Source organism: Staurois parvus, unplaced genomic scaffold, assembly GCF_062004578.1.
Source record: "Staurois parvus isolate SC_StPar_1 unplaced genomic scaffold, SC_StPar_1.0 ptg000137l, whole genome shotgun sequence".
Taxonomy (NCBI): Eukaryota; Metazoa; Chordata; class Amphibia; order Anura; family Ranidae; genus Staurois; species Staurois parvus.
In genome coordinates this window covers 10,231,154-10,245,406 of record NW_028317933.1, presented here as the reverse complement: position 1 = coordinate 10,245,406, position 14,253 = coordinate 10,231,154, and the positions used below count along the sequence as shown (strand labels likewise).

At 45.1% G+C, this 14,253-nt stretch overlaps 2 protein-coding genes across 3 annotated transcripts in view; one reads left to right on the top strand and one right to left on the bottom strand.

The window, feature by feature from the left end:
- Positions 1-4,324: 4,324 nt before the first annotated feature.
- Positions 4,325-5,272, bottom strand: LOC149465800 (uncharacterized). Its single transcript, XM_089673442.1, has one exon. It carries the CDS (start codon positions 5,270-5,272, stop codon positions 4,430-4,432), a length of 843 nt encoding a protein of 280 aa, XP_089529568.1. The 3' UTR covers positions 4,325-4,429.
- Positions 5,273-10,578: 5,306 nt separating this feature from the next.
- Positions 10,579-14,253, top strand: part of MYBL2 (MYB proto-oncogene like 2) — a 70,782-nt gene continuing 67,107 nt past the window's right edge. For both annotated transcript variants that reach the window (XM_089673323.1, XM_089673322.1), the window contains exon 1: positions 10,579-10,714. In XM_089673323.1, the coding sequence (XP_089529449.1) occupies positions 10,695-10,714 (20 nt within the window). In that variant the 5' untranslated portion in view covers positions 10,579-10,694. The remainder of the gene's footprint in view (positions 10,715-14,253) is intronic.

Below are 14,253 nucleotides of genomic sequence, written 5' to 3'. Positions count from 1 at the left end.
CCAAGCAATTAAACAGGTGTACCTAAAAGTGGCTGGCAGGTATTTGTGCAACGATCACAGGGTTATATCTGTTATGGATGGTCTAGAAAGGTGATCCCAAGTAGCTGAATCATATAAAGCTCTAATTTTGACTTAACTTGTGCTTATGACTTGAGCCATTATTGCAAGAGGCTGGCAGGTTGTTTGAAGTATTAATGTCACTGCCTTTGTTAAAAGGTCCAGTTCACTGACATTTTGGTTTCAAGTGATACCAAGAGTGTCAGGGATATCATGCTTTGTAAATCTATACAGAGTAGTTACAAAGCATTTAAAAAAAAAAAGTCTGGAGTAGCTTTACTGAAGCCCCAATGGTATAGCTCAGTGGTTCTCAACCTGTGGGTTGCGACCCCTTTGGGGGTCGAACGACCCTTTCACAGGGGTCGCCTAAGACCATCGGAAAACACATATTTCCGATGTGTAAAGAGCAGCTACTGTGTAGAAAGCAGCTACTCTGTTAAAAGCAGCAGTATTGGAGGTAAAATGACACTTCATGAATTATAATTATAATTTTATGGTTGGGGTCACCACAACATGAGGAACTGTATTAAAGGGTCAGGGCATTAGGAAGGTTGAGAATCACTGGTATAGCTGGTTCATTTTTGTAATCCCCCTCACTTAAAAGTAACCCCCTCCAGGTGCCTTCCTGCTGCCCCTGATCCCAGTATAGTGCCCCTGGGGTGCAAGTGCTGATCAGCTTCCTAGTCTTCTGACTGACCCCACAATTAGATGGTGAAGCTGCTAACCACATATGGTCGGCAATATAAGGCACTAATGATCCAGCAGAATTGTAGTCAGCAGACCTGGAAGCCTGTAGGTTCTTGCACGTTTGAGTTACTAGGTATGAAGGGGCACATCATAGGAATCAGATGCAGCATGCAGGCACCTGGATGTGCCCATTAATTGTAAGGACTCAACAGAGACCTATACGGAGGGTGATATGGAGGCTGCCATTGCTGACTCTTGTGAAAATGCCACCATGTTAGCTTACCACACCCTCAATGCGACCTCACATAAGAGGAGACCAAAAAAAACCAAGTTACATATCAAATGTGCTATAAGACATGCTTTTTCTTTGCATAAAGTAGTTACTTACTAAACCCAGGACCCTGCATTCACTATATCGGTCTCCCACAGTACATGGAAATGCAATTTAGTGAATATAAACTGCTAAATACCTTCTCATCAGCAGTTAGAGCAGTCTTGTGACTTTAGCTGAGCACTGGTTAAAGCTTGTAGGAGTTTTCTTTCTGCTCTAGGATGCAAAACTCCTGACCCTCTGTCTGGATAGTTATGATTGGCCCTGTGCTGATGACATGCACTCTAAGGAAAAAACCTCTCTAGCAATACACATTAAACTGAGCATGTGCAGAAGGGCTATGGCTTCAGCCTCTTATCAACGTGGACACTTGAACAAGAGAAGGAGCAGAGAAGACAGGATCAAAAGGCCTTTACACAATGCAGAGGATTAACCACTTAGGTTCCAGAGTATAGCAAGCATACTTTACTGCATATACAGACTAATTTTACTGTTGTGGGTTTAGTAACACTTTAAAGTGTTACTAAACCCAGCACCCTGAATTCACTATATCTGGTCTCCCACAGTACACAACATGGAAGTGCAATTATTTTAGTAAATATAAACTGCTAAATACCTTTCCCATAAGCCGTTAAAGCAGTCTTGTGACTTCTATCAGTGTCCAGCTGAGCACTGGTTAAAGCTTGTAGAAGGGGATTTCATTATCTTAATAATTCATATTGTGTTGCGCTCCCAGTGAGAAAATCTGTGATATTAATAACTCTATTTACCCTTGGTAAACAAATATATAATCAGGGGATTTTACAAAAAATATATACAGAATAAAGAATATATATATTATTAAAAAACTATATATATATAATCCACTGATGAAAATATAAATGTGGAAATAATATCCCCAGAAACAATAAGTGATAAAATAATGTGTACTAAAACATAAATATAAATAAATCAATATGCATCATGATTGGTGAATAATCAAAAAATACAAATAACTTAAAATATATATATGTACTGCAAATTAATTTGTGATATTAATGTCCTTTAAATACAGTGACTTTGTGCTTGATTAAATCTTGATTTGGTGACTTATTGTGAATCCGTGACTCTCTTTGAATCCTTAATTAGTGAAGATGTATGCTCACCTCCTTATTAGCCTGCAATTAGGCTATACACACTTGTGGTTCACCTCCTATGGAACCTGCTTAGATGGAATTCCTCCTTTACAGATTGTAAAAACGTGGATATCTGTTATCCTCAATTAGCCCATATGCGTTTTTCCATATGTGGGGACAAATTGCCAAACATAGTGTTTTATCCTTATAAAAAGGTTTTGCTTTATTGCTCTCCAACAGGTACACTCACATAAATAGTATGCGGTATAGGATGAATTGCTCAGCTCAAGTAATCCGCCAGCCGTCTAGCCATGCACTCGCCGTCTGTAAAACACTCCGGCTCTCTCCGAGTGACACCGCAGCCCCACCCCTACGCGTTACGCCACTGGTCACGTGGCTTCATCAGGGGGTTGTGATAGGTTAGTCACTCTTCCATTGCCGGTTTAAATAGCCCAGCCGCGCCATTTTGTTGTCTATCCCATGGAGGCGGCCATATTATTGGGGGCACTTTGCACAGCGATATTAGTGCCAATTGTTTCATTTGTATCCTTACTGCTATGTCCACCCGGAGAGATATATAGTAACATGACTCTACGGCTGAGCGGTATGCATGTATTTCATCAGTGGATTATATATATATAGTTTTTTAATAATATATATATTCTTTATTCTGTATATATTTTTTTTAAAATCCCCTGATTATATATTTGTTTACCAAGGGTAAATAGAGTTATTAATATCACAGATTTTCTCACTGGGAGCGCAACACAATATGAATTATTAACTTTATGGACACAGAGGTAGTAGTGTGTTGAGTGTTAGCGATCCTATTTATATTTGGGACAGTGTGTGTCCATTTTTTTGATTTTTTTTGATGATTTTGGGAGGTTAATATTGGGTGGATATAAATTGGCTCGTAAGTTACACAGATATCTGCTAATGGATTTCATTATCTGGCTCCCCTAGGAGATTCCATAACACCTCACCCTCTGTCTGGACAGAACTAATTGCCCCTGTGCTGATCACATGTACCCTCCCAAGAAAGAAACTAGCAGTACACACCAAACTGAGTATGTGCAGAGTGTCCAAGGCTCTGTTCTATCAGGAGATGAAATTTGTACAGTAGAAGGGGAGGATCAGAGAAGTCAGGATCAAATGGCCTTTTTTTTTTTACACAATGCAGAGAATTACCCCTTGGGTTCCACAGTGAATATAACAAGCATGCTTTACTGCATATACAGACTGATTTCTCTGTTGTGGGTTTAGTAACACTAAGAATGTAGCTGCATTTCAGACAAGACTGCTAAGCCTAGTTAATGCATATATTGGAGCTTTTACATGCTAAGCGATGTGTATTTTTTCCATCCTGTTCTGAGGCTTATGCTGGCCCTACATTAAATTTACATTCAACTATGTAGTGCAAGTGTCTGATTTCATAGTGAAAGTGCTTAGGTTTGACCTCATATGGACTTGGTAAATGCAAAGGAAAATTGAACAAGAAAGTTGTATAATGTATAACCATCCTTACACAGCCCTGAAACTCAGGCAGATGACACCACTTGCAGGTAAACCATACAGTGGTGTCACCAGCTGAATAGACAGTGAATGAGCAGCAGCAGACTGATGATTGCATCTCTATGCTCACTCCTATCAGCATGTTTATTGTAATGCATGCAAAACACCAAATTGGCTCCCAGTCCCGTATACCAAGACACAGCACTCCTGCTCCCTTTAGTATTGGCAGAAGCGGTAGTTACAGTCAGGGGCGGACTGACAACTCACGGGGCCCCCGGGCAATAGGGGATCATGGGGCCCCCCCGTGTCCTAGCCCACACCCAAAAAAAGCCTATAAAAAAGGTACTAGGGGCATCTCATGGGGCCCCCTACTGACCCCAGGCCTTTGGGCAGTGCCCGAGTGCTCAAATGGTCAGTCCTCCCCTGGTTACAGTAGATTACTGGTAGCCATGGATTGGTATTTTATAGTCTTAAGTGGGGTCAGAAAATACTTGCACTGTAGTAGAAAGCCACTTGACCACTAAAGATCGTCATTAATTTACACTTTATTAACATACATATGTTACATTAAAAAACCTATATAAATACAGCTTAATGCCTATATAGTGATATTCACTATTGTTCAGACCACCATTCAGCAAGGGAGCCCGAATCTTCCTGCATGTTATTTTCTAAAGAGAATCCACACAGCCTTCTTTGAGGAACCAAGGCTGTTATGGGTCATTTAAGTGGCCTGGGATCCAGCTGTTACCTCAAGTTGCCTCTCTACAGGCTTGTCTGGAGACCCTGCAGCCAGCTGAAGAGAACATACTGAGGGTGCAAGGCCTGTAACTGGGATTTCAGAAGCACTCAACTGGCGCCGATAACGGAAAGGCTGAAGGTAAGAGCGCCCTATGTCCTTGTGCTTTACACCTACCCACTGGGCAACAGGAGCAGATGACTGGACGGGCACTGGTGGTTCACCTTCACTGGAGGTATTTGGAAACCTCAAGTCAGAGATGGAAACTTCCAGTGAAGGCGTATTTTCTTCTAATGCAGAATTTATTTCAGAGATCTCCCATAGTGGTGGGGCAGGTTTCTGCAGTGCAGATGCATTGATTGCCACTTCTGAATCTTGCAGTTTGGAAGTAGTAATATCGACTACCAATGGATCAGAAGTCTCCATGCCTTCCTTCTTATAAGGTGTGGAAACTTTGCTACCATAGAAGATCCCAACAATGGAGTTGTTAAATTGGCCAAGTTGTTCTGAAACCAAGGAGGACTGTTCAAGAAATGGACCGTCAGGATTCAGTGGGGAGCGGCAGGACGATGAGCCAGCATCTTCTACACCCAACCAAAGTTTTCCTCCTCCGCTTGCCATGGGTGTACTTTCCGATACAGTCACAAAGAGTGGGGACCCTGTAAACTTGGGAGGCACTCTGCTGTCCCACTGCTCCAGCTGTGATGGAAAAGGAGAAGAGTTTCCATGCACCGCAGCTACAAATCCTATGTCCATAATTTCAGTCAGTGTGAGGTTAGAGTTGGACATGAAGAAGCTTGCCCCACTGGTATCCCAGCCAGAAGACATGGTGTGCAGATCACTAGGAGAAAGACAAAACAAAGACAAGTGACGATTACGCTACATAAAGCACTTTCAGAAAAATGAAAGGCAATACATGGGCAAAATGTCCTCAGGTATATAACAAGGCAACAAACTCTTGATACAGGTTTAGATCACCGTTAGCTTTGATAGCCCATGTCCTGACCTACTGTACCTATTCACAAAATAGGTCAAAGAAAAAAGTGGTAATCTCAAAAAACTTTGGTGGAAATAGCCATTTTCTGACCCCAAGGTGATGACCACTTGAAGTGTAGCTGTCCTGACATTACAAGAGATGCCATTGCTAACTTCATTCTAAAAATGCTAGTTGTTTGACTGTTGCACCAAACCTGTATTCAGCAATCAATGATCTGAAATAAGTAGTCATCAGTACAAAAATCAGATGTCCTTATCTCTATACTTGAGCTGAGCCAGTGGCTCAAGGTGTTGAATAAAAAGGTTCGGTGTTACAGCCAGACAACTAGCATTTTCAAAAGGCATTTATCAGCAACTTCGAACACCGGTCAAGGGAGAAATACTTAGATCCATTATAAAGGTACACTAAAACAGCTGGAATTTTTTGTTTGTGTTACTCAAACTGTGGCCCTCTGGCCAGAGGCAGCCTTTTCCAGAAATTTGGGGCCCTGTTCCTCCCTCTGACACCAACGTTGGGGCACAAGCCTTCATCCAATAGGTGCTAGATCATTTTACTCACCAATCCTGGGGTGCTTGCGCCCACTACTCCTAGCCACTCCTGGTCCCCATAGGTCTGAAGGGCAGTGAATTGGCACTTATTTCAAAAGCTTGAGGACCCCCGTTATAAACATTTGCTTCTGTAAGTCAGCCTTTAATAGGTTCATAGCCACACAGCAATTCCTTGTAGATCCGCAAATACATAAGCTAGCCATGCACTATACAATCAGCTTGCCCAATATGCTTTACAATTTACAAAAAATACAAAACATGACAATCCATTCCTTTTGTATCCAGTCAGGCAGACCCTTGCACTATGCACTTGATAGCAGATCCAAAGGAGATTGCACAATCCGGTTGTATAGTGAATGGTCACCTTAACATACATAAAAGGGCACTACAAGGAGCAATAATCTTTTTCAAGTTGCAGCAACACAAGCAGCCTCCTTACAGTATTGGGAACACTTGACTTATTGTATTTTGCTTTATGAACTCACCGCATATCCACAGTGATTAAAACAACAAAGAAATACCCTACGCAAACTCTACTGCTGACAGTGCAAATAGGCGCTCTATTACACCAGAATACACTAAATTCACTATTAAGGAAAAAAAATATTTTTTGCAGGAAGGAAAAATAATATTTTTTTCCCCCTATGAGCCTGCAAAGCATTTTATCCTGATCACGGGTGTAATATCAGGCTCCTACAGACACGTCCTCCAACTTTCTTTCCATACCTCTGTTAGAAAGCTGCTGGAAGTGTCAATGGACTACAAGTGTAAAGAGAACTACAAGACATCTACTGCATACACCCTAAATACAGCTGGAATATGTTCCTAAAGGTGAATGTATCCTCTAATCCAGGGGTCTCCAAACTTTCTAAACAAAGGGCCAATTTACTATCCTTCAGACTTGGGGGGGGTGGAAATCGGTGTGAGTGGGAGGAATAGCGCCCCATCGTTGGCAGCAGCGGGAGGAATAGCGCCCCATCGTTGGCAGCAGCGGGAGGTATAGCGCCCCATCGTTGGCAGCAGCGGGAGGAATAGCGCCCCATCGTTGGCAGCAGCGGGAGGAATAGCGCCCCATCGTTGGCAGCAGCGGGAGGAATAGCGCCCCATCGTTGGCACCAGTGGGAGGAATAATGTTTTGTATCAGTGGCAGGAACAGTGCCCTAAGGGCCTGATAAAGGCAAGCAAAGGGCCACAGTTTGGAGACCACTGCTTTAAGCCTAGCATTTGTACATTGCCAACCACTACCCTCCATGTCTTCAATTACCTACCTTACTACTGCTTTCTAGGAGGGAGGGGGGAAAAAGCCACTACTACACCGTGGCACCCTCAATTTATAAAGTGTGTTTGTAATTAATCAATCAACTTCAGCTGGTCATTCTCTCTCAGTAAGAAGGCTATGGGCTCCTCTAGTGATGGCACTTTTCAGGCTTAATGCCCCGTACACATGATAAGAAAATCGTACGAAAAATTTAGCGGAACCACTGATCGAACGATTTTCTCTTCGTTAATGAGCAGGATGTTTTAACCGATAACGGTCTTGTGAATGAAAAAATCTGGTTGAACAACAGTGAAAAATGTTGTCGTTTTGCATACGAACAACCGATTTTCAATGCGTTGGTATGACAGTCGTGCAAAAAAAAATCTATCAAGCGCTATCACACATGAGCGGAAACAATAGATGACCCGGATGTTTATGTCCAAGGAATCTTCGGAAACACGAACGAAAAATCCAAATGTTAAAAGTAGATTGGCCTAATGAGATAATGACACCATAATTCTGCAGATTGTATTTTATGTATCACTATTTATGTATATAGGTCATGTAATAAACGATATTATACTCATTGCTGGTAATTGTTGTGTATATCGCTCGTTCTGGCCGGAAGGGCGTGGCTACAAGGTCACATGCACACCGCATCACTTCCACTTGTATGGAAGACGTCAACACTACGTATTGCCCGACGAACACATTTATTAGATTGGTTATTGTGGGCCACAATTTTGACCAACGAACAAACACCTCTCGGTCGTTGAATGACCGATCGGTCGATTTTTTATTCGTGTATTCCCACCTTAAGGCTGGCCATACACTATACAATTTTCTGTCCAATTTCCTTTAGATTTACCTTCAACTATGTAGTGCAAGGGCCTACCTAATTGTATACAATTGAAAGTGTTGTTAGGTTTAACCTCCTATCATATGGTTTTTGGTAAATCTAAACCAAAAATCTCAAGAAAATTGTATAATGTATGGCCAGCTACTGCTGCGATTTGTGTGCCATTTCAATGCGAGTTATGAAGAATTTATTGCGACTTGTGAAGATTTTCAACCATTTCTTGCAATTTGCAGTGCGTTTTCCATTATATTCTATGTCTGTGAAATCGCAGCGAAACTGCAGAAAAAGTAACGCAAGAACTATTTTAGAAATCGTGCTGCAGCACATTGCACATATTAAGACACTGACATTCACATTCATTAGATGCGATTTCAGATGTGATTTCAATTCCCAAATTGCACCTGGAATCGCACCGGTATGACCGGTCACTTGTTTGACCGGTGACTTAAGGCTGGTTCACACCACATGCAGTCAAGTGTGTTTTTTTTCCTGCATCAAAAACGCATGGGTACTAGGTTGTATGGTGTCCAATGGCATAGTTCCCATCAGTTCCAGTGTGTTCTAGTTCCAGAAAAAAAAGTAGAACACGCTGCATTTTTTCTGCACTGAACTGTATGGGAACACGGTAAAATGCATCAAAACCACATCAAAATGCACCACAAAAGCACCAAAATGCATGTCCTTTTGTAAGGTGAAGAAAAATAGAAGAGAAAAAATGCACTGAAATGTAACAAAAATGTATTGAAAACGCTCATGCAGAAACGCATCTGGAAGGCATGCAGACTGGGTTTCTATGGTGTGAACTGGCCCTCAGGCCTCATTTATGTGCTGGCTACTAAAAATGATCCACATTGGTGGTGTTATATCTCCAGGCATTGACAGGTAATGAGGAGGCGTTATATCGCCAGGCATTTGACAGGTAATGAGGAGGCGTTATATCGCCAGGCATTTGACAGGTAGTGAGGAGGCGTTATATCGCCAGGCATTGACAGGTAATGAGGAGGCGTTATATCGCCAGGCATTTGACAGGCAGTGAGGAGGCGTTATATCGCCAGGCATTGACAGGTAATGAGGAGGCGTTATATCGCCAGGCATTGACAGGTAATGAGGAGGCGTTATATCGCCAGGCATTGACAGGTAATGAGGAGGCGTTATATCGCCAGGCATTTGACAGGCAGTGAGGAGGCGTTATATCGCCAGGCATTGACAGGTAATGAGGAGGCGTTATATCGCCAGGCATTGACAGGTAATGAGGAGGCGTTATATCGCCAGGCATTGACAGGTAATGAGGAGGCGTTATATCGCCAGGCATTGACAGGTAATGAGGAGGCGTTATATCGCCAGGCATTGACAGGTAATGAGGAGGCGTTATATCGTCAGGCATTGACAGGTAATGAGGAGGCGTTATATCGCCAGGCATTGACAGGTAATGAGGAGGCGTTATATCGCCAGGCATTGACAGGTAATGAGGAGGCGTTATATCGCCAGGCATTTGACAGTTATATTGCTTCCTCACTGCCTGTTTTAATGGCTTAAACCCCACAGCAGTGCACCAGTAGGCATATGTGTTTAATTTTATTATTATTATTCGCTTTTCGGACATTTGGATATCTATGAATCTGCAAATGGACATATTTATGAATATCAATGAATCCAAAAAAAAGTTATGACAAAATGAACTAATATTTTCATTTCATTTGGATGATGTCACATGATGTGCTAGTACTTTGCCCAAAAATGGAAATGACTTCAGTTTTTGAATATGTTCGATAATTCGAATTTGGATAACAAATGAATACAACATTTGTTCTGTTTGTAAATTAGGATGCACATGATGCCAGTCGACATTGTCCAATCAGCTCATGCCATAAAGCAGCACACAGTTAACCTTTTGATCGCCCCTCATGTTAACCCCTTCCTGCCCAGTGCCATTAGTACAGTGTCAGTGCTTTTTTTTTTAGCACTGATGACTGTATGGGTCTTATGCACAGGTGACAACCTATCACGGGCCACGCTTGGAGTCACTGAGCTCCTGAGAGCGACTCATTCTTTCACAACTGTTTGTAGAAGCAGTCTGCATGCCTAGGTGCTTGATTTATACACTTGTGTCCATGAAGGTGATTGGAACCCCTGAATCACATGATTTGGAGGGGTGTCCCAATACTTTTGGGAATATAGTGTATCGGGAGCCCTGACACCGGTTATTTCATGTTGTGCGGCAATGACAGAGGTGACAGCTCACAATAGGCGCCATAGAAACTCATCAAATTCTCCATAACATCATTTCCTCCAAATCAGCGATTCTCGGGCGCCCCCTCCCGGGCACAGGCAGGGTTTTGCACAAGCCGCGAACGTTGCAGTCATTGGAAGGCGCGCTTTCTTCCCCGCCCCAGCCACTGATTGGCTGTTAGCACGTGTGTTCAGCTCAGTTCCCCCTCCACCCCGCCCAGCTTGGTGACGGAGAATGTTGTTTCCATGAGGTCACGGCGTCTCTCTCTACCCCGGAAAGGGCGGGCCTAGGCTGCGCGCGCAGCGGGCGGGAGATAGGAAATAACAATAACGCCCGAAACTGCTGCCCGGCGGTCGAAATGTCTCGGAAAGGACGCAGGTGAGATGGCGGCCGTAGGCGCATGTGCGGGAGGTCGTTTATAGCGCTCAGCTGTAGAGGGGTCACTTGTTCTGAGGTGGAGGGGCTGACACTGCTGTGGGAACCCGGGGTGACCCGAATGGTATCCGTCAAGGACACTCTACTGTGTGCTCAGGCTGTACACCCGGCCTGTGCCCGAATATCACCCTGATACCGCCCGTGTGTGCTGGGAGGGCATCTGACTGACCACCACAGCGGCCTGAGGAGATCCCATCATCTGTCCTAATTATCATCACCCTGACACCCGACCTATGTATACTACACCCCCTCCCCCATCATGACACCCGACCTATGTATACTACACCCCCTCCCCCATCATGACACCACCTATGTATACTACACCCCCTCCCCCATCATGACACCACCTATGTATACTACACCCCCTCCCCCATCATGACACCACCTATGTATACTACACCCCCTCCCCCATCATGACACCACCTATGTATACTACACCCCCTCCCCCATCATGACACCACCTATGTATACTACACCCCCTCCCCCATCATGACACCCGACCTATGTATACTACACCCCCTCCCCCATCATGACACCACCTATGTATACTACACCCCCTCCCCCATCATGACACCACCTATGTATACTACACCCCCTCCCCCATCATGACACCACCTATGTATACTACACCCCCTCCCCCATCATGACACCCGACCTATGTATACTACACCCCCTCCCCCATCATGACACCCGACCTATGTATACTACACCCCCTCCCCCATCATGACACCACCTATGTATACTACACCCCCTCCCCCATCATGACACCACCTATGTATACTACACCCCCTCCCCCATCATGACACCACCTATGTATACTACACCCCCTCCCCCATCATGACACCACCTATGTATACTACACCCCCTCCCCCATCATGACACCCGACCTATGTATACTACACCCCCTCCCCCATCATGGCACCACCTATGTATACTACACCCCCTCCCCCATCATGACACCACCTATGTATACTACACCCCCTCCCCCATCATGACACCACCTATGTATACTACACCCCCTCCCCCATCATGACACCCGACCTATGTATACTACACCCCCTCCCCCATCATGACACCCGACCTATGTATACTACACCCCCTCCCCCATCATGACACCCGACCTATGTATACTACACCCCCTCCCCCATCATGACACCACCTATGTATACTACACCCCCTCCCCCATCATGACACCACCTATGTATACTACACCCCCTCCCCCATCATGACACCCCACCTATGTATACTACACCCCCTCCCCCATCATGACAACCCACCTATGTATACCACACCCCCTCCCCCATCCTGACACCCCACCTATGTATACCACACCCCCTCCCCCATCCTGGCACCCCACCTATGTATACCACACCCCCTCCCCCATCCTGACACCCCACCTATGTATACCACACCCCCTCCCCCATCCTGACACCCCACCTATGTATACCACACCCCCTCCCCCATCCTGACACCCCACCTATGTATACTACACCCCCTCCCCCATCATGACACCCCACCTATGTATACTACACCCCCTCCCCCATCCTGACACCCCACCTAGGTGTCCTACACCCCCTCCCCCATCCTGACACCCCACCTAGGTGTCCTACACCCCCTCCCCCATCCTGACACCCCACCTAGGTGTCCTACACCCCCTCCCCCATCCTGACACCCCACCTATGTATACTACACCCTTTCCCCCATCCTGACACCCCACCTATGTATACTACACCCCCTCCCCCATCCTTACACCACAACGCTGTGTCCTGCACCCCCTCCCCCATCCAGACACCCCACTCTACCCCCTTGGCCTGACCTCTCCTACTACCCCCACCACCTGATCCCCTCCACCACTGTGTCTTCCCCCCTCTACTCCTCATCACCTCTATGTCCTAAACCCCCTGGGCCTGATCTCTCCTATAACCACCTGATCCCTACCACTACCCCATCACCACTGCTTCAGGGCCGTGCAGTGCACATGTCCTCTACCACCAAATTCTCCGTCCAGATCACACCCACATGTCCTCTGCTACTACTTCCACCCCCCTCCATATCACTGAGACCCCCCCCCCGTGTCCTCTCCTACTACTTCCACCCCCCTCTGTATCACTTTGTGAACGCCCCCCTCCCCATGTCCTCTCCTACTACTTCCACCCCTTCCATATCACTGTGGCCCCACATTTGGGTTCTCTGATCTCTGCTGTCTCTCCTGTCATGATTTTTCCATTCCTGTCTGATTTAACCCCACCTGTGCCCTCTCCTAGCAGCCAACATCCTGCCTCCATATTGCTGCATAACCCCACATTTCCGTCCTCCCCTGCCACCCACTATCCAGCTTCCACTACTGTTTGCTCCCTTCCCATGAGTCTCCTGCCATTAACCTTCCATTACAAATCCCTCAGTAGGTGTCTGACCTGACATCTGTTAATACCTCCCTTCCTCCACATCACTGTCACCCCACTTGTTTCTGTTGCCATCCCAACACTGCTTTCACCCTCAGTCTGATTCCTGTCATGTGTATTCTTCCATGACTGCTCCATCCTAGCCCCTCTATACCTGCTTTTCCTCCCCTCTAACACAAATACCCTCACCCCCAGATCACTGTCTGACTCCCACATCAGTGCACTTTGCTGCCTGATCCTTGCATACCTCCATACCTGTCTGACTGCACATAGAATGTATACCCCTACATCATCTTTGCTGGCCCTTCCGTAATAGTGGATGAGGCATTTAGAGATAATAGAGACTCTTTGGTGTCTGTTCACATGGTATTATTACTCACACGGCAGAAATGCACCATACTATGCACAGGCACTTGCTTTGTGCAGGCTTTTACTGAAGCAGAGTTTGAGACCTCTGAGCTACTCTAGTTAATAGCACAGAAAACAAAAAACATCCTTCTGTCCGCTCCAGTACTAAAGCTAAGACCCTGGTCATGTATAATAAAGCATGTACTGGTGTGGTTTTTTTTTTTTTAACAGTTGCTTGATAACATTTAGGGCTCATTCACACCATGGTGCAGAGACAACAGTTTTTCTGCACGTGTTCTGCAAGGGCACAATGAAAACAATTGTTCTCTATGTGCCCTGTTCACACCACAACAGTGCTATCACTTGCAGATTTTTTCTGCGTAGGAATCTGCAAAGTGTATAAAACTCATTGAAGCGCGCTCCTGTTTCTGCAAGTGAAATCTGCACATCAGTTTTTCTGTACATACGGTGTGAACGAAGCCTAAAACTGGTATTCTTGTAATGTGGTTCCTGTGTATAGCACATTTTTGTTGATGGGGCCGTTTGTTCTGCATTGTTGTCTCCATAGTGACACACATACTTGGGTGCCATTATACTTTCCAATAGGCCCCCCTCACAGAGGCATAAAGACTTGGTGAGGCATTGTTGATGATCTGCAAATACATCCCAAGGTCAATGGTTGTTCGGTATTGAGCAATCTTTTTTTTTACACACAAAATTCTCAGTGTTTTT